This window comes from Apus apus, chromosome 23 (genome assembly GCF_020740795.1).
Source record: "Apus apus isolate bApuApu2 chromosome 23, bApuApu2.pri.cur, whole genome shotgun sequence".
Taxonomy (NCBI): Eukaryota; Metazoa; Chordata; class Aves; order Apodiformes; family Apodidae; genus Apus; species Apus apus.
The window spans coordinates 3478360-3498773 of record NC_067304.1 but is presented as its reverse complement, the minus strand read 5'-3'; the positions used below and the strand labels follow the sequence as shown (position 1 = coordinate 3498773).

At 53.9% G+C, this 20414-nt stretch overlaps 1 protein-coding gene across 3 annotated transcripts in view; it reads right to left on the bottom strand.

Moving 5' to 3' along the window:
* Positions 1 to 20414, bottom strand: part of FOXP4 (forkhead box P4) — a 60062-nt gene that overhangs the window by 16983 nt on the left and 22665 nt on the right. For 2 of the 3 annotated variants that reach the window (XM_051638936.1, XM_051638935.1), the window contains 3 exons: positions 12005 to 12094; positions 3966 to 4088; positions 2005 to 2091 (listed from right to left, as the gene is read on the bottom strand). In XM_051638936.1, the coding sequence (XP_051494896.1) occupies positions 2005 to 2091; positions 3966 to 4088; positions 12005 to 12094 (300 nt within the window). The remainder of the gene's footprint in view (positions 1 to 2004; positions 2092 to 3965; positions 4089 to 12004; positions 12095 to 20414) is intronic. The other variant, XM_051638937.1, reaches the window with a different exon arrangement.

Below are 20414 nucleotides of genomic sequence, written 5' to 3'. Positions count from 1 at the left end.
AGCTGTAGGCGCTGGGTTTACAAACCCTTGCAGCGGGGCCGTGATTAAACACCGCCGCGGATTTCCATGAAGGAGCCGAGCGCCAGCCAAGAGCGGCTCCGCGGCGGCATCCCAGACACGCCAGCTATTCCCTGCGCCGTCGGGGGAAACCAACGGCATCGCCGTTCCCGGCAGGCACACGCTGCTGCCCGACGCAGGATTTATTAATAGCAGCCGCCCAAACTCACGGGTTGAAGCCAACTCCACAAAGCCCAACCGGGTGTTTTTTGGGAGGGGAAACGCTACGGCATCCACTCGCAGGGACCCTCTCGCTGTTTTTCCTGGCTGTGGGATGGCGACACCACCAGGAGCTGGACTTGTACCCCCTCAGCAGCATCTAATGCCCCTTCCCCCTCTCCGCCAGCCACTCAAGACTTTCGCAGTGGATGAATTTCTCTTCTCCTCTGTACCATTTAATTAAAAGTTAACATGAGCTTTTAAAACCAGGAGCCCGCTAAGCAAGCCCTTTGTTAGAGCTTAATTATATCCCCGCTCGTTGCTGCAATATAACATCGTCACAGCCAAGAGGAAAGTCCTTGAGGAAGCTCAGATTTATGCCTCCCCCGTTCCTGGAGCACAAGCAGCTACTCCAGCTCCTGGAGATGGCTCTGATAAAGCCTGACCCCGCACACGCTGTGTAAATACACCAACCTCCCGCAGCGAGAGCCTGGGTCAGAGTCTGTGGAAGGCTGGAGTGGGTGCTGGCCTGACCCCGAGCTGCTCGGGCTGCCCCTACTCCCCCACGGCCAGCATGTGCTTTGCCCTCCAGCCCCCATTGCAGCCCCCGAACACACAGTCTGGGCTTCAATACTCCCTTCCTCAAAAAACACGAGATGAATTTTTAAGCGTTGAGAACTGGTGAATGTCAAGTCAGAGTGCTGGATCTAAGGGTGACTGCAACGACCCGTCCTGGCACCCTGTTCCCCTGCTTGCTACCGATGCTGGGCTGGGGACAGGACTGAGCAGCTCAGCTTCATGTCCCTCTGTGCCTGGAGCCCAAGGAAAGCTGCCTGATAGTGATGCCAGACACACAACAGCATGCACAATGCAAAATACCCCCAGGCAAGTACCACGTGCACCCATCTAGGAAGAGAGAGGGGAAAAATATCTAAAGAGAAGGAAGGGAGCAGTGCTGCCTGCCCACTACCAGTTGCGGACAACCCCCAGCCTCTGTGCCACCCGCACGTCCCCAAAACCAAGCACTGCTGATAGAGCCACAAAGCCCGGGAGCACGTGACTATAGGAAAGTACAGCAAAAGCTGTTGGTAAAGAGAGTTTTAAAAGATTGATGCAGTCACCCCAGCATAAAAACTCTGCCGCCGCGAAACTCCCTCCCCAGGAAAGGACCCACCAGTGCTGACCCGGCCACGAGGGGCTGACAGTGTCACCTGCCTGAGCATCCCCCGTCAGAAAAGCCCTTTGCTGGCACCTCTGCCACTGCACACAGTGCTCGGGTTTTGCAGGATGGCCTTTCCTGGCAGGAAAAGCCCTGGCTTGGGTTCCCTTCTGCTTGCCAGGTTTTTGCTGTGCCTGCTCAATTGGAACAGGACTGGGCTGCCCAACCCAAGCCAGGCAAGGGCGGAGCCAAGCCTCCTCTGCCCCCCACCATGAGAATTATTTGGGGAGCCCTTGCCCCCTGCCAGGGAGGGTCTGGTGGCTCTGCAGGAGCTGCCAGCCCACACCCGCTGACTTCTCCATCCCACAGTTTCCAGATGTGCTGACACGGCGCTGAGAACGATGCAGCTCAGTGCACGTCACAGATCACAGATAGGGAGAAGGAACTCCCAGCACCTGCACTGGCCACCCTGGCACCCCCCCAGGAGCAGGATGCCCCTGTGTTCTATCCCTGCTGGCTTCCAGCCAGCTGCCCTGGGAGCTGGGGCTCACACACACCCTGTTTTGTGCTGGTCCCCCTTATATTTGCTGCCAGATCTGATGACCCAGAACCCATCTGCGTGAGCTCACCTCTTTGGGTTGCTGCTTTCCGGCTTGCTGCTGTGTCAATAGCTGCAGGTGAAGCTGCTCCTGTTGCTTCTTGTAGTATTCCTGCAACTGGGAGGGAGAGAGCAGCCCAGATTAGCAGCAGAAACACCCTGTTCACATCTCCCTGCTTGGCACTGCCCTGTTGCCAGCAACAGGCTGTGCCACAGCCATGCCAGCTCCTGGCATCATGCCGTCAGGGCAGGCTCCTGGCTGCAAGTTAAAAAGCAAATCAGCCACTGAAGGAGTCATGGCTGCAGGAGAACCCCTGGTCAGACACTCTTGGGTCCCCAGAGCCACTAAAATCCCCAACAACCCCAACGCCAAACTTGCCAATGGTTTTCATGCCAAAGGGTGGCCCTGGGTTTCTGACACTGGCCAGTCCAGGAGCCTCCCCACCTTGCCGAGCCCCAGGGAGGAGGGTCAAAACCTCCAGCTCAGTAATTCCTCTGTATCCTGGGGATTTTCCAGCTGTGCTGGGGGAATTTTGTTGGGTATGAAACACCAGGAGATGGGTGAGACCTTTGAGAGACTCTGGCAGGTAACACAGTGTTTCAGCAGGGGAGAAACCCCCTTTTTGGCAAGGTGGGACTCCAAAACACCCCTGGCAAGTGTTGTAAGAGGTGAAGGGCTCAGACCTGCATCCCCCTTCAGGGGCATCACAGGAAAGTGCAGGCAAAACCCCTCCTCAATTCATCTCAGTCAAAACTGAGGGGTTTGCTGGGCCAGTAAAACAGAGAAAACACCGCTGGGCTTGTGATGAGCCACCACAGAGGGTCCCAGTCTGCAGCAGGCAGTGCTGGGACCTGCTGGTGTTGATGCCAGCTCTCACCCTGGCCCCTACATAAACTGTTGGTGATGGATTTGCTGCAGGAAGGGGGGAGCAGAGGCACAGGGAGGTCAGCAAGACCTGGCAGCCCCCTCCCACCCAGCCTGTACCCCCGCACTGGGGCGACGGCGGCGGCTCAGGAATGCCCCTTTGGATGCTGGGAAGCCTTTATCAGCTCAGGGCTGACAGCGCTGACAGCAGCAACTTTGCTTTTTCTGTCGGTGAACAGGTTTGGAAAGCCTGGGTGTTTACCCGAAAGCCAATCAAAGCCAGGTCTCTGCAACATGGTCGAGCGAGGCTGCGGGAACATTGGGTCAGGGGTGAGAGGTGTGATGTTTGGTTTTCTTCTGGTGGAGAATGCGAGCTATTCCGGCCTGGGTTGTTTAATTTGCAGTCAAACGTGTTTCTTTATCCGGCTCCAAAGAGGCTCTGAGAAGGACCCACCCAGGGTAGTGTTTACCCTTTGTTCTTTCCCTGGGGCCAACCTTGAATCCTTATCAGCCTGTTTGGAGTAAACAGGTACTGGAGGCAGGAGGAAGGGTGTGGAGGATGCTTGTGGGATTTCTCCTTCTCTCCCTCCTGCTGTCAGGAGGTGTTTACCCAGGCAGACCTGTTTTGTTTCGGAGTTGAGGTTTGTTTTTTCACTTCTTCTCCTTTTTCTTCCCTCCCCGTTCATTTTCCGTGTGACAGAGCACTCTGGAAAAAGCTGAGTGGGGCCCTGAGAAACAAACCCACACACTCAGGTCTGGACCCAGACCCAGGCACCTGCCCCAAAGCCCAGGTAGTGGTCACAGGGGCTCTGCTCGTGGTCTGTGGAGCCCACAGCATTCCTCCACACCCCAGCTCTTCCCAAGGGCTGGGCAGCCTCAAACCAGCCCTCGTGTGGGAACTTTCCAGGCTTTGAGACCCTGACTCTGGGCAGCAGCATCTGGCTTTGCAGCACCAATAGCAGCTGCAGCTCTTCTCTTCCCTTGGTGCTGGACATGCTGGGAATCCCCAAGGAAAAAATAGGATGCAGGAGCCCAAGGAGGAATGGACCCATCTGCCTGCCCCCAGCAAATTCCAGCATTCCTGGACACCAGTGAGGAGGAATCCCTTGGCACAGGCCCAGTGTTACCTGTTGCAGCATTATCGCCTGCTGCTGCTGCAGGAGGGCCTGGAGCTGGGGCGGTGAGAGGATCTGCTGCATCTGCTGTGGTGTGATCATCTGTGGGGACATCATGGCCACAGACACAGGGACCTGTGGGGAGGAACAACATGTCACCACTCCCTATTCCAACCCTGGAAAACCCTCCCCAAACATTAACAACCTGCAAGTGCCTCCAACCCCGCAGCTCTCCTGGGGCATCCTCCATGCCTCCCATCCCTGTGTCACCCTCAGGTGAATCCCTTGGCCATCACTCTGTTCTGCCACTCCGAGGCCACCACTGGGGACATGGTGATGGCAGGGAGATGCCCCATGGTGCAGCTGGCACCAGGGCAAAGCGTCCTAAACCATGAGCCCCCTCCACCCTGAGGGCAGGATGCTCTTTGCCCACAGGGTCACCTTTAAATGCCATTTAGGGAACAAGGCATCGAGAGGAGCCAGCAGCACATGGGCAGCCAGCTCCAAACCGCAGCTCCCTCCCCTCCTGCAAGCACGGGAGAGGTGCTGAGCACTGCTCCTTCCCTCAGGGTCCCAGAGGATACAGGGAGGAGGGAACTACCAAGGGAAAGGGGGAAGATACCGATCACTTAAATAACTGAGCAAAGCAGAGCACAGAGGAAGAGGTTACCAGGTTTCCATAGACACATCAAAGCTTTACCTCCAGTTGACACCAGTAACTCATGTAATTACCATGCCAAATGGAAGGAGGGCTAAGAAAACCTGCCAACCTTTGGTTATCATATCATTGGGTTCACACCCCCACAGCAAAGCACCAGAGAAGGTGTCAATGATGGATCCCAGACCCACCAGTCCTGCCCAGGTGGAGCAACACTGCGTTCCCAACCATGGGCACCAAGAGCTGCCTTGGCCCAGCCCTCTGCCAACCCCACCAGCCCAAAGCCCTTCTTCCCAAGGCCCTGGACAGGGTTATGGCTCTGCTGTAGTTCAATAACCTTCCCAGATGTTCCCTTTTCCTAGGAAAACAGATAATTGCTGCTGACTGGGAGCAGCAGAGGCACTGAGCCACCAGCAGCCTCGGGCTATCTGAGGTGACCCCCGGGTGGAAGCAACTCCCTGGCACACGGGATGCAGCAGAGCTCGAGCCAAGCTTCCCGTGCAAGCCCAGAACCCAGTTTTAATCTAAAGTAGATGACTTCTCATCCCCTCACTCCAGGGTCTCAGGGACCAGAAACAAAGCAACCAACTTCAAAGCACCCAGCAAAGCCCAAAGGAGAGACTGCAACGCCCTCATACCTAGGACCCCCAGCAATGCCAAGACTCCCCAGTGTGAATCTGCTGCCCATCCTGGGGGCTGTCTTCCACCTCCAGCCACCCCAGTGGGACCCAGAGCAGGGCTGGGACCCCCAGGGGGACCCCAGGCAGTCCATGGGGGGTGGCTGGTGGGCCTGGAGCACGCTGACCTTCAAGGGCAATTACAAAGGCTTATCTGTTTACTCAGGCATTTTGCTGGAGGGAGGTGTCACAAACGAGCTTCATCGCCAGCGATGTCCCCCCTGCCCCGGCTGCCTTCATGTCAGAGTTATTGATTAATTGCTGCATGTTCACACCCAAGGGCTGCTGCTGGGGCGCCTGTGGCTGCACCAGGGCTCAGGAGGGTGCAGGAGCATCCCCAGCAATGAGTTGTGAGGGCTCCAGCGAGCCAGGAGAGGCCCAAGCACCCCCCGTGGCACCAGCCCCTGGGAAGAGCTGCCATTCAGGTGCTCGCAGGCAGCTGTGCAAAACCCTGGGTGAACATCTGGGATGGAGAGAAGCTCGGGAGGACGGCGAGAGGAGAGGGAGTGGGGTGCGTGCCTGCTCACTGGGAGCTAAACATCCTGCTAATTTCCCATTGCCAATTCATCAGCTGGCAACGTGCTCGGAATGAGAGCCCCTAATTAATTGCTCATCCGCATCCCCCCCCATACCCAGGCAGCCTCCCCACCCCCACCCGCTGCCGTGGCCCCTCGTACACGTTTGCTGGCATTTTCAAATCGGAGGCATCCTAATTACCGGAGAGTTATAACACCTTCCATTTCTCGCCCAACGGACTGACACCCTGTCAAGAGCAAAGAGAATTGCCAGAGGTTTTGACAACACTAATTGCCCCTATAATCTAAAAACACAAAGGAGAGGCGATTAGTCGAGAGGGCCCCAGCTCTCGATCCGACACGAGGTTTTCACAATGTTACAAGAAAACAAAAGCGACGCTTTTTAGAGTTTGATGGCTGCTAACAAAAGCAGAATTATATTTTCATACAACCTTTGTCTGCATTAAATGGCTTCTTTTTTTTTTTTTCCCCCCCCTCCCCTTTCCGTGCTTGGATGTGGAGCTGACACGGGGAAATGGCGGCGGCTTTGCCACGGGGTGAGGTGTGAATGGGGTCAAGCAGTACTGGATCTCGTGAGGGGTGTCCAGACTTCACCACCTCCCAGAACCTTGGTGGATGAAAAAAATTTCCCCAAAGTGCAGAAAACACCTCACTTCTGGCTAAGGTTTCCAGAGAGGCCAGGAACTTTTAGCAAAAGGGGAAATTCCCATACACAGCAAGTTTTGCTCCAGCTGCAGCCATTCACCATGTGCAGCGCTGCCAGCTCGACCCCAGAGTGGCACAGCAAACCACCCCAGGCTCTGGTGACAACCCCAGCTGCCTGTTGGGGATGGTGACAGCTGCTGCCCTGGCAAAACAAGATGGGGATGGGAAGATCCACCTCCAGCTGGCCTGAGAGCCCCGTGGGGGCACCCGCTGGCAGCTGATGTGCTAACAGAGAGGGGATGGCATGGTGCAGCCTGGCAGGACACAGAGGAACACGGTGCAGCCCCTTCACCTGCAGCCACAGCCCTTAGCGACCACCACTGTGTGACTGACCCTACGGCAGGGGACAAGGCCAGCCTGGCACCCCCAGTTAACAGGGGGGCTTTGGGCAACGGTTGCCTCAAAAGCTCAGATCCAGGCAGTCAATGACACAAGCAAGAGCCAAAGGGCGCTGAGCAGAGCAACGCAGGGGGGGTACAAGGGGTTGGCCGTGCCCATCTGCCTCCTTCTCCATCCACCCCCCAGCAGCAAAGTCCCTCCCTGGGGACCACCCTCACATGGCACCCAGCGAATCCCTGGGGAAGCAGGTCCCAGCAGCCAGCCCCGCAGCAGCGGCTGGTCCCCAGCCGGCGCGTCACGAGCTGGCATCTGCCAGACAGCGACTCAGGAAGGGTTTGACTCACGCCTTGGCCGGCTGCCACTCCGCAGAACTGCTTACTAACAGCTCCGGCTGCCTCCCCGAACGCCCCGGCACTGCGGCTCCGGCCGGCGAGCGGGATCTCAAGGGGGTGATTTTCCAGGCAGTCCCGGTTGTAATAATCCCTCCGTGCCAGGGGCCTGGGCGGATGCGGATCATCAGGCAGCGGGTGGAAAAACCAGGCGGGTATTACAGGGGAAACTCGGCACTCGGCGTAAGCGTGGAGCAGCCCTGCCAGAGCTGCTGAGAGAAACAGGATTTGGCTGGGCTAGCGCAGCAGGAGAGGAGAACGATGCTCCTCTTTAAATCTGCCTTGGATTCTTTTTTTTCCTCTTTTTTTTTTTTTTTTTTTTATGGGAAGCAGATTGCAACTTCCAGCCATGAGGCAGAGCAGGGAAAGCCACAGCCCGACGGCTGATCTTGGCTCCCAGCACTGTTGAGGTGCCATCACCACCCTCGTGACTCCCGGGACAGCCGGCTTGGCACAGCGTGGGAGCTGGGACATCCCCCATCCGCCCAGGGGTGTGAGCAAGCCTGTGGATTGCTCAGCCTCAAAGCATCCCTGCACTGACCTTCACCCATGCCGGGAAGTTGCTGCGTCCCCGGGGAGCTGGGGCTGCAGGCCACCACCACTGTGGGAAGGAGCATCTCCAGGTCCACACCTAACACCTCACCTCCAAGCTCCAGCACCAGGGCAGGCACAGCCCAGATCTTGTTCCTCCTGTCCTCCCTAACCTGGAGCCACCGGGATGAGCAAACCTCTCCTTGCAGTGAGCCTGGGGTGTTCGGAGCCCAAGGCGCTGCACATCCTTGTCTCTGATCTTATCTCAGGTTTTAACTCCCAATTAGAAACAACAGCAAAAACATTTGTGCTGCCTTTTTTTTTTTTTAACACCCTTTTCAATTGCAAAACCAACAGAAACAAACCAAGGAGGTTGGCGAGGGAGGCTCAGAGCTGCAAATAGAAGCAGGGAAGCAATCGTCACCAAGAGCAGCCTCACGTCTGCTGTTTTTGGGGTCAGGGGAAGAGTAAATCCATCCTTGAGCACCCACATTCTGCTGCTGCAGCTGGGGTAGAGCAAACCTTTCACTTCAAGTCCACAGGCATATCCATGCATCCCGTCCTGCCTTCAGCATTCCCGGGCAAGCTCTGGGATTCAACTTACTCAGATCACCTGCAAGAGCTTCAACCCCCCAGGGCCTGGCAGCAACGCTTCTCACACCAGCATGACCCCAGCCACAGTTATACACCCTGATGGGTGGCACTGGGCCACCCATACCCTGCTCTACCCCCTCTGCTCCCACCATGCTCTGCCTGGACCTTACCATGATAAGACAGAGAAAACAGACTAAAATCTACCGAGGATCAGAGGAGAAACCAAACCCAGATCTGCAAAGGAGCTCCAGCTCAATATGCCAGGTTGGGTTTTGAGGCTGTGGGGTTATTTTAGGAATACTTGGAATAGCCTCAACACCAAAGGGTAATTGCCCCTTGGGGGTGGCAGGAGGCTGGCAGCATGGGGCTTGCAGGTGAGGGGGCACCAGCATACCTGTGTGGAGGACAACCAGCCCCTCATGTTGAGCTGCAAGCAAAGGAAAGGAGGAATCCATCCCCTCCGTGCTCAACCTGACGCGCATCCTCGTTAGCGCAGCACACCCTGGAGGGGAGGCACTAATTGCATGTACTTGGGCTGTGGGTTGCTAAAAAGTTGAACGGGAGCTGGCAGGGGGGTGCTCACAGCAGAGGTGCAGGCTGCTTGGCAGCACCTTGGGGTGAGCCCCTGCCCCCGAGTGCTCCCCGGGCAGGCCCCTCTGGGGGACATGTCCTCTCCATGGGCACAGGGCGCTGGCATGGAGTCCTGGTCACGCTGCTGGAACGCCCAGGGATCAGAGGGACACCTTTGCTGCCCTGTTAACCCAAACAGCCGCTGCTGCCGTGGGGACAGCGGAGCGGGATGGCAGCGGTGGCGGGAAGCACGGGAAGGAGGAGGGGGAGCAGGGACAGACGGTGCTGCGAGTTCAAATGGAAAAACCTAGCGCGGCGAGAGCCAAGACGGACGGGCTGCTGGCTGCTTTGTTGTTTTTTTTTTTTTTTTTCCTGGAGAGGGAATGCAGAAGGGCTGGTATTGATCTGTCTTCATTACCCATTTCACTCAAGTTTCAAATCAACAAAATACACTTTTCCGCTCCGCTGCCCTCCCTGCCACAGCAGACAAAAGAAAAGCAATTTCCCGCAGTTTGCTCCAAACTCCTCTCCCCTTCCCTCAGCTCCCTTCAGCCCCTCTCCCATTTCAGAGGCTTTTTAACCTCAGCAAGTTGCTCCTGTTGGAGGTTGGGAGACCCCCAGCTCCGGGGGCTGGGGGAGGGACCCTAGAAGAGGCACTCTGGGATTCAGTGGTGCCTTCAAGCTAGAAATGGCCCAACCCCAAAAATATGGGGCACAGACTCCCCATTGCCTTTCTGAGCATGCTCCAGCATCACTTGCCATGGGCTTTACCAGACTCCAGCAGCATCTCCCCATCCCAGAGGAATCCTGCTGCAGCAGAAGTCCCCAAATTCAACACTTTGTTGGCATCCACCAAGTTTCTAATAGTTTTAAAGTTGCAAAGCAATAAAAACAGTTTAAAATGTTTCAGAGTGGAGTTTTTCAGCTTTTTTTTTTTTAAAAAGCAGCTGTAATTGGAACATCAACTCCACGCTCTCCAGACACAGCTCCAGGCATCTGAGGGGAGACAGGCTTCACACTCCAAAAAAACCCCAGAAGATCCCCATTGAGCCCAGCAGCACCTTGTTTGTTTTTAAGTGGCTGTCATTAATATTCTTGCTGGCTTGGTGCCCTGTAAGTGTCCTGTCCCCATCAGCAAGGTGACAGGGAGCTGCTTGCTACAAAGGCAAACATGGGGAATTTGCAGCACCCCTGGGTGCTGGGACCCTCCTGTTCACTTTACGTGGGACTGGGGGCCAGAAGCCACTGAAACAGCTTCTCCCCAAAATACCAAATAATGTGGAAATCCAGCCCAGGTCCAGGCCAGCATCCCAAGTCCCAAACACTGCAATGAACCCCCTGGTCTGCCTGTGCTCCCCCTCCATCCCCAGCCAGGGGCGACCCAGCCTTCCTCCTCCTCCAGCTGTCCTGGCCAGTCTCATCCACACCGCTCCACGTTAGATAAACTTCCTTTCAAAGGAGTCTGCTTAATCCTCTATCTCCCCTCAGTCAGATCCCACTCCAGCTGCCAGCCGGGCTGGCGGGGCCGGGGCGGGGGGAGGAAGAGGCCGGTCGCTGCTGAGTTATGAGCTATTTCTGACTCACGTCTACAACTTTCACAAGTCCTTTTGCAACACAAAAAGGGAGGAGGGGAGAGGAAGGCAGATCCAGTTCACTCCAGCAAAGCCGCCGGCCAGATGGGCAGGGAGGGGAGGCGAGAGAAAGCAACAGAGAAGGGGGGAATGGGATGGGCAAGGGAGTGAAGAGAGAATGGATCGCAGCTGGGAAGCAGCAAGGGATGGGCAGGGGAAGAAGTGCAGGCAGGGGAAGAAGTGCAGGCAGGGGAAGAAGTGCAGGCAGGGGAAGAAGTGCAGGCAGGGGAAGAAGTGCAGGCAGGGGAAGAAGTGCAGGCAGGGACACACACCCACGGAGGGGAGCGAGGCGCCGGTTACCGGAATCTGACTTCACCCTCGCTGCCTTTGTCCTTCGCAGACATTTTCCATGCAGTGACTGCATTTCCTTCCTGCGAGCACCACTGGAAAAAGCTGCCTGTTTGTGCTGCAGGAGCCCTGACTAATTCCTGCTCCTCGTACCCGGCTGCTGCTTCCCAACCTGGTGGGATGGTCGGGGGGAATTTGGGCTCCCCCGAGCCCACCCTGGTACCAGCAGCACTGGGATGGCACTTGCTGAGGTTTGGCTGTGCCCTGGGCACGAGGAGAGGAACCAAAGATTGCCCATCCCAGCCCCGCTCAGCCTGACATAGGCAGGACCTCCAGCTCTGAGAGTGCTTGTGCTAATTACTTTCCTTTGTTAATTAAACCCACGTGGCTCTAATAAGGTAACCTGCTGTTCTCCGATAAATTTAATTAGCCTGAGGGGAAAGCCCCTCCACACAGCTATTTAAATTGTCACTTTCCATCGCTTGGGCTTTGCTTCTTTCTGCCTCCCCCTCTTCAAGATTCACATCCCTTTTCTGTCCCTTTTCTTCCCATTTTCTGCCCCTTTCCTGTGGAGAAGGAGGGCAGCAAAGAGGAGGTCCCTGCTCTCCAATGGGAACAGGATGCCACCCAAGGGTGCTGCATCTACCCAAAGCCCCGTTTTCCTGCCAGTGCCACAAAACCCCATCCCAGATGGGCCTTTATCCTGACCCATGCTGAAGGACCTGCCACGGCACTGGCCCCAGGGTACTGTCCCTTACCTAGCCCCTTGTGCCTCTCACAGCACCCAGCATCACTCCTGGAGTGCTCTGACCCTGGGAAATGCTGTCCCAAGGTCTGGTGGCACATGGTGACCCTCTCTGTGCTGTTCCTTACCCGATCTGGAGCCAGCCCTTGCTCCCATCACCCTTTCCCACCACGTCAGCACACAATGGGGATCACAACCGCTTCTCCACCCCCCAAAGACCCCCCAAGAATCTCTGCAGGTTTCCTGGGGATTTAACTCTTTGTGGGCTCCATCTGAAGATGGAGGGAGGTGTGTTTGCTCAGGCACCCTCCACTGCACCAGTTTGCAGCCCAGCCCTTCCCAAAAAGGGGGTGATGGGGGGGGACAGACACACATCCTTGGGGCTCACCTGCACTGCTGGCTGCTTGCCCTCATTGCTGCTGGGGGAGCTGAGCCCCGTGGCCTGCTGCAGCAGGAACTGGCGAGCCACCTGGAGAGCCTGCAAAAGAGACACAGCAGGGTGGGCAGGAGGAAGGCAGCCCCTCTTCTTCCTCCTCCCCCCCCAGCTCCCAGGCAAGGGCCACCTGGACTGGTCCTTCTTGAGTTTGATTCATGGTGTGCAAGCAATGTGAGGGGAGGGCAACACTCCCCAGTCCTTCCTCCTGCCACACCAGTATAACCAGTACATCCCATGACAGAGCACTACTCTTCCCTCCCTCCCAGAGCTGCGGAGAGACACAGGGACCTGGGGACAATCCTGTCCGTTTCCAAAAACTCCTGTCCCAGCTGCAGCAAGTCCCCAGGTCCAGCATCTTTGGTCTCTGGCAGGTTTCACAGGGGTCATCTCCAGCCTCCCCAGGCACCAGCCCTGGGAGACACATCCCCCAGCCAGGCACAACTAGCAGCAGGCAGAAGTGCTGGCTCTCAGTAGATTTATCCCACCTTGCACAGAGCCACCACTACATTCCTGCTGCAGCTGACACCCCTTGTGTCTGAAGCTACCATGTATATTTCATTTTGTGTGTGACTGTTACACTGGAGCACCAAAAAGTCCCAGTCACTGCCCAGATTTGGGTCAGGCCAAGTGCAGGATTACACCCTGGATTCAATGAAAATTCCATGAAAACACCCACATGGAGTTTAGGGTGATGCAGGAGAAGCTCAGAAACTCACACGGGTGGACCACAGTGCCTAGAAAGAGTTATGGGTTTCCTTAACTTGTTTGCAGGGATGAAGGTGTCTGGCTGACAAGTCACACAAAAGGCAAAAGAGGGGGAAACCAACGCAACTTGATAAAAACCATTTGTGGTAACGTGCAGGCACAAGCTACCAGGAATGAGCTGTGCAGAGCAGATGAAACTAGGAGAAATTAAGGAAAATCCTGGGAAAAGACAGGGAGGAGAGAGGAGAAAGCATGAGTGGGCAGAAGAGCCCAGGTGTGTGCAAGCCAAGAAGAGGAGTTTCATTCAGGAGCTGAGAAGCAGGAGAGGGAATAAAGGCCTAATAAAAACAACCCTGCTTCCTCGTATGCTCCTTAGTTTTGCTTTTAAGGGATTTAAAATTTTTTTTTGGTACATTTGGGAACAACCAAGCCATTGTAGGCTTGCCTGCAGGACAGGTTTGCATTAGGGGTCAGGGCCCAGCCCAGCAGTGCTGGGTTCCCCCAGCTGTCATCGCCCCGGCCGTAAATCCCTGCCCCGGCTTCCAGGAGGTGGCCACGTGCCCCCAGAAAGGGCTACTTGTTAATTCTCTGCATTTCCAGCTATAAAGAAGAAAGCCCCCAGCCCCCCTGCCCTGCCTCCTCCATCCCTCCCGGCCAAATCCACTTCCACACCAGAGCAGCATCACCCCCAGTGTGGATGCACCTTAACACGCTGCCCCAGGCCACTTCCTGAGCCTCTGCAAACCAAGGAGCACCCACAGCACCCTCACACAGGAGCATCCACAAAGACTCATTGCCTGCATTTTCACCAAAAAGTCCCATTTTGTGTCCCCCTCTGCAGGGGTTGCTCAGGAAGAGCAAATGCAACAGATCTAAAGCAAAGGATGTCAGAACTGTGCCATATTTTTGGGGGATAAATCCATCTGACCTGCTCCTTGCCCATGGACAAGCATTAGAAGTGCACTTGCAAAATGGTAATTTTAAAGTTGCTGCTGAATCTGTAGGCTGCAAGCTGAGAGTTCAGCTGACACAGCCTTACTTATTTTATTAAAGAAATAATAATTAAAATTTCCTAGCAAGGGACCCAAACCCAAAAGCTGTGCCCCAGGCCCAGAGCTGGCACCCTCTGCACTGTGTTTGTCACCACATGTATGAGCCAAACACAGCTCTGAGAAACTCAGAAGCCAGAAGTTAGAAAAGCAGACAGGATCCTGACATTCTGCTCCCGTGATAAATCACCAGGGCTGCACCCAGAATTTTTTCCACAGAATTCCCTTGGTTGGAAAAGACCTTCAAGCTCATAGAGTCCAACCATTAACCCAGCACTGACCAGTCCTTCAGTAAACCATATCCCTCAGCACTATGTCTCTTAAATCCCTTCACGGATGGTGACTCCACCACTGCCCTGAGCAGTCTGTTCCAATCCCTGACAACCCTTTCAGTGAAGAAATTCTTCCTAACATCCATTCTAAACCAGAGTGCACTCAGGAGCCAACACAGCCCACAGTGTCCAGCACAGGCACACCCAAAACTGCCCCATGCCCATCACCTCTCCCTGAGCATCCCTGGCCAGGTGGTGGGAATGCTCCAGAACTGCACAACCACTAAGATGCAATCTCACTTTATACAAATGATTTAAAAAATTAAATCCTTGAGGATGAACGTGGCAATGTGCTGGGAATCCCTGATGGTACAAACCCGTGGTCCAACTCCCAGAGCTGCCACATGCTTCTCAATGATCTCCAGAGGGCCCTTCCAACCCCAACCATTCCATGACTCTATGATTCTCTGCAGGCATGTTACTCCCTGTTATTAACAGGAATAGATGTGCATTGATAATGTGAACACAAAAACCATGTGACAGTTATGACAGCTCTAAGGTCTGATATTTTAATTACTTTTTGAAAGGAAAACAGTAATTCCAGTTAAAAGCCTGGGGTGGGGGAAAAGTCAATCAACAGCTGCTCAGCACCAGTGTGTGGCAGATCCAAGGCAACCACCCAAGGATGGGTGTTGGACTTAACATCCATCTGCTCAAGCTTTACCTATTTTCCCACGTGTTCATTTGACAGAAGTCTACATGGATTTGGGTTCTCCATGTGCACCACATGAAATTCCTCTGGTGTCTGCCCAGACCATCTCAGAGAGGTGACCTGGCAGTGCAGGTCCCTGCCACAGCCCTAACAAAAATCAGTGCAGCGGGAAGGAAAAATACAGCAAAGAGGGGAAAAACAGAAGAGAGGTGGTGCCAGCACCCAGGCAAAGTGTTAGGCAGAACTTCTCCCAGAATCTCTCTTTCTAAAGCCAAATTCTGGCTGCCCCACAGGTGTCACCAAGTCACCAGGCCCGGCTGGCTCAGCCCCACTGCCGGCCGCCCACCCTGCGCTGCCTCTCAGGGGGGAATTTAATTCACTCCCCGCTGGCTCTCTCACTTTGTTGTGCTCTGAAGCACGAAATTACAAGATTTACAGGGGAAAAAAAAAAAAAAAAAAAATGACATGGCCTTACAATTGCACACAGGGGCCTCCCTGCCAGCGCCCCAGAGATGCTCCCTCCCTCCCCACCACCCTGCACTGATTTCCACTAAAGCCCCAAGTTCAGCCCAGCCTGCAAACAAGGATGCTCTGGCTGGCACTGCCTGGCTGCAAACCTGTTGCACGACTGCACTAGGCAGGTGGAGCCCTGAGAATTGAATTTCAGGATGCAGAACCCAGGATTATCTGCATTTGTTACCCAAAAGGATGGGGGGAGCAGCCCAGGTGCTGGGGGGATAAAGGCTTTCCGCAGGGATAAGTAAGGAGGATGTCACCCACAACCCCTCCTTAGGGCTGAGAAGGTGTGAAAGCAGAAGGAAGAAAGTCTCCTGTGTAGGAGTGGATGGGCTTCACCCCCTGGCTCTGTGAACCAGAGAAAAAATGATTGTTTTATTTTAAATAACTGTATCCTGCTGCATGGTGTTATTCAAGAGTCATTAGCATGTTACTCGTAATTAGGAACGAATGGGTTGTGTCAAATTCATCTTGCTCCTGGATGGCTCCCTTTGATCAGCAAATTATCCCATTAAAAAGTTTGCAACGTCTCAGACACTGATGTCAAGAGCTGAAGCTGTTTGGCTTTGCCCTCCCCAAGAGCAGCAGCACTTTTCAGGGCTGAGGAAGAGGATGGTGACCTGGACTTTGCTGGGGGGGGGGGCACTTACGAGTACCCCAGGCTCCACAGAGACACATAAAACATCAATTCAGAGCTACACCCAAAGCCCCCTGCCCTGCTAGAGCCATGCCTGGGGTAGGAAAGCTTTTAACCTGGTGGGATTTTGTTAATTTCATTATTTTGACTGCTTCCTTTTGTTTTTATTTATTTAGTTTAAATCAAACTGTAAAATCTCAGCCAAGGTTTCACCAGCTCCTTGGGGCATTTTGTGCTATTTCCCCAACAAGGCAGCACTGCAGTTTGGTACAGGGTCCAGGGTAGAAATAAAACACAGCCTGTAGCTACTCTGTTTTTTTAACAACTATTTTAAAAAGCAACCAAAAAAACTGCTAAGTACTGAGATGAGTTCTTAGCACAGTGGAGGAAAAGCCTCCCCAGGCTCAGCTCCCCTCGCCAGCACCTCTGTGTGCTCCTCACTGGGCTCCTAGAAAGTTTTTCACAGTAATGCTGCAGAAAGCTGAGCACTGAGAGATGCTGGAAGGTGTGTGCTGGGGTGTGGAGAGGGTTGAGGAAAAAACACCATGCCTGGGACCAATCCCAGGAGCACCACACACGCTGCCAGGACCTGCTCCAAGATGCTCCCGTGGTTTTCCTGCCATGGAATGGGGGTGTTGGGGTACCCACCTACAGGGATGCTCCCCTCTGCCAAGAGACACCAAATCCTTCCAGTTTGCTGGAAAAACTGAGGCTGGATTCTCACCCTGACTTCAGGCAAAAGCCTCTCACCCTCCAGCAGGGAAGCAGCTTGTTATCCCAGCTTTCTCCCATCATTCCCAGGGATTATTGTTAATTCTTCCCCCAAAGGCTCATTCTCCAGCTGGTGGGACTCCACACCCCTGCAGGTGACGGAGGTGTCCCAGGACAGCACAAGGGCTGGCTTTTGGTTGCCCTTCCTGTGGCAAACCCCACAAACTTCCCTTTCTCCTCTGAGAAACACCAGGTCCCACCTGGCCAAGTGATGGAGGAGCCTGGGGAGAGGAGAGTGGCTCCCACTCCACGCAGGGTGACTGACTCACACTGCAGCCCCCACGTTAATCCCTCATCCCTGCCTGGCTCCCTCTTTCCCCACAAAACTGCCCAAGTGGAGCCTCTCCAAGGGCTCCCATTGCCTGGTCAAATCAGGAAGAAACAGGTCAAGAGGTTCAACAAAGTCCAGTGAGGATGGAGACAGCCACGAGTCTTCCCAAAATCCCAACAAGCCTCAGCCTCCCCAAAATCCCAACAGTGCAACGGAAAACCCTGCCCAGGGTATTTTTAAACTACCTCATTCTACCAGGTATTTCCTTTTATGAGGTTGTACTTTTTAATTACACCCATCAGTGCCCGGATGCTCCGTGTGCCAGAGCCAAAAGCAGCGTGAGGGAGGAGCAGGATCTCCCAGCCCATGGGAACCACTGCCCAAATATAGCTGAGGGATTTTCCACCTGGCTGGGATCAAAGCTTTGCATGGGGTATTAACCTCCAATGAGTTAAAAGCCACCCTAAAAATGATCCTAAACCAACAATCTTGCAAGGAGGGGGGGAATCTACAAAGAGAGTCTGTATCTTCCTATTTCCCTCCGTTCCTTTTGGAGGGCAGAAAGAGGTTGGGAAGGGATGAAAAAAAAAAAAATGTAAGAAAAAAAAAGAAAAAGATTTTTTTACCCATACCTCATAAAAATGACATCGTCACATTCCAAAATTAGAGCTATTAAAACAACACACAGAGGGGTATTTTTAGATGGATATTAACGGTAAATGATGCCATATTGAGAAGCACTTCCACCCAGCCCAGACCTGGTCTGGCTTAACCAGAACCAAATGGCTCAAAGAGATCAAAATTAACAAAAATGACACAATTCTTCAGCAAGGAGGCAAAAAAAAAAAAAAAGGCCCTTTTTACAATCAGGTCTGTGCCTCTCTCTCAGCCCCAGCTGTTCTCCTTTTTGCTGCACACTCCAATGCTTCTGGACTTTATTCCTCCACTCTTGACTCTTCAATCCTTGCAGGCGAGGGGTTAAACCCATTTCCACTAAAGAAGAACACAAGGAACAAGCTCCTGACAATCCCACCCCATGAGAAAAAAAAAAAAAAAAAGGGAAAAAAACAAAAGAGGGGAAAAAAAAGGAGGGGAAAACCCCCTCCTGCATTTGCACTCAGTGAAATATGAAATATAAATCAAGAGACCTAATAGAGAGATGAGTTTCACTTAAGTGCTCCAGTCTCATTTTTATCTTAAATGCCCTAATAATAGCAGATTACACAATATATTTGAGATGCGATCACATGTTTTATGGAACAGTATCTTTCCTATGGCAGAGAAGTGCTTCTCCTCCCCCCATCCACACCCTTCTTGAACTACCAAAAAAGTCCAATTTACTTCTGGCTATTTTTTTTTGGTAAGTCTTATTTTTGTTTAATAACGTAACATTTCTTTGACGTGTGTCTGCAATAAACTGCAGTATTTCTGGTAGATTTTGGGGTTTTTTTTTTTTGCATAGTAAAAAAACCCCACTATAGCAACTGGATTTTTGCAGATGGCTCCTTTTCCATGGGATTGCAAGTTGGGAAGAGCTACTGTGTGGCTGCTCAGGCTTGGGAATGGTTCCTCCAGAACATTCCTGCCCTGAACCCCACTGTGCTCTCCCCACACCACTCCTCTGCACCCCAAAACCACAATGACCCTTATGATCCAGCCTCTCTGCACCTCACGGATTTAAACCCCAGCTCTGGGATGAGACTTAGAGACCTGGGATGAGACTTGGAGACCCGGGATTTTTTTGTAGGAATTCAGGGAAACCCTGGAGAGACCCAAATCATCAAAGATGACTCCCTGTTTGGTGCAGCAACCCACCCAAGGGTCTCTCCTGCCGCTGTGGGGTGCACTCCTGCACCCCAACACCCAAGCCTGAGCATCCCCCATCCTTCTCCCATCACAGTGATCCAACACCTTGTCACCCCTGATTCCTGCCCAACATGAGGATTATGGGAATGGGGGGGTTGTTGTGGTTTTAGCCAATAACTGGGTGACAGATGCTCTCTGTCATCCCCCCCAAACTACATTCCCAGGGGAAGATAAAAAGGGGAATCAGGGAGAGAGACTTCAGGGTTGGAAAAAACCCCTAGAATACGTTAAATGAAATAATAAATAGTAATAATAAGAATGATGGTGGTGAATTCCATGCAGATACATAGAAATATATAAATATGGAACTCGTGCTCCTCAGCTGGTGGGGTCCCAGAAGGGTTCTGGTTATAGGGAATTCTTACCCTGGTTCTCTCAAACCAGGACTGGGGTAGGGGTAGTGGCATGGTGAGGGGCTGGTCCCCACATTACAAGCTCATTAATGCAGGGAGGCAGGGGGGGCCCTTTGGAGCTGGGCAGGGGGGCAGCAGCAGTGGAGGTCTCACCAGGTTCCCACGGCAACAGTGGCAGGAGCCCCCGGCCCGGGAGCCCTCCCATGCCCCCGGCCGACCTCTCCCCTCCGCCAACCCCGGCACAATTGCCGGCGCGCGCTATTCAAGCTTTTCAGCCCAATCCCACCATTGAAATCCAGGGATTTAATCTGAACACCATCCCCTGGGATGGGAGGGAGAGGGACAGAGAGGGAGGGAGAGGGAGGTGGATGCTCCAGACCTGTCAAGGGAGGGAAAGGCCCTTTTTCCACCCCATTCCACTCTCCCTCCAGGCTCTCTGGACCATGGGATGCTCTGAAGTTGCACGGATCAGGGCAGTCAGACCCACCTGGTGCAGCTGAGGATGGTGACAGAAAGCCCTGCTCTGCTTGGCACCGTGGTTGGCAACCCCTGTCCTGCAGAGCTGGGCTGGTGCAACTGGACACTGCATCCTCTTGCTCTGGGAACTCCCCAGCAGCCAAAAACCAGCCCCAGGAGGTCCCTGAGCACCCTGTGATACCCCCACCTCCCTTCAAGCTCCCATCCGGGGCACTCACCTCTGGGCACCATTCCAAAAGTGGAGCTTTAACATGAGAAGTCTCCACAGCCCAAACAAGCTCCAGGGTTGGCAGGGTTCTCCCCTTTCAAAACGGTGAAAGCCTCAAACTGGGGGTCCCAAAGAAGGTCAAAACCAGCTCGTTTCACCAAAAGGTGCAAAACCAGCCAAAAACGAGGGCAGAGCACGTGCCCCTAGGGAGCTGCATTGCCCAAGCAAACCCCTATGGACATGGAGCTTCAAGCCACTGGTGGCCCAACGTGGAGTGGCTGATGGGTTCCCACCCCTCCAGGCTTCCTAAAGTTTCTTGGGGACTTCATATAGTTAAGTAAGGACAAGGACTGAGCACTGGCATTTTGGGAGCTGAGGCAGAGCCAGGAGAGAGGAGCTGCCAGACGGGAACAGCCCAGTGGTCCAGGAACCTGCCTGTGACACCAGGCGAGGGCTGGATGCTCCTGGAGATGGTGTAAAACCACCATAAAGCACCTAATTGTGCTAAACTCTATATATGGGGAC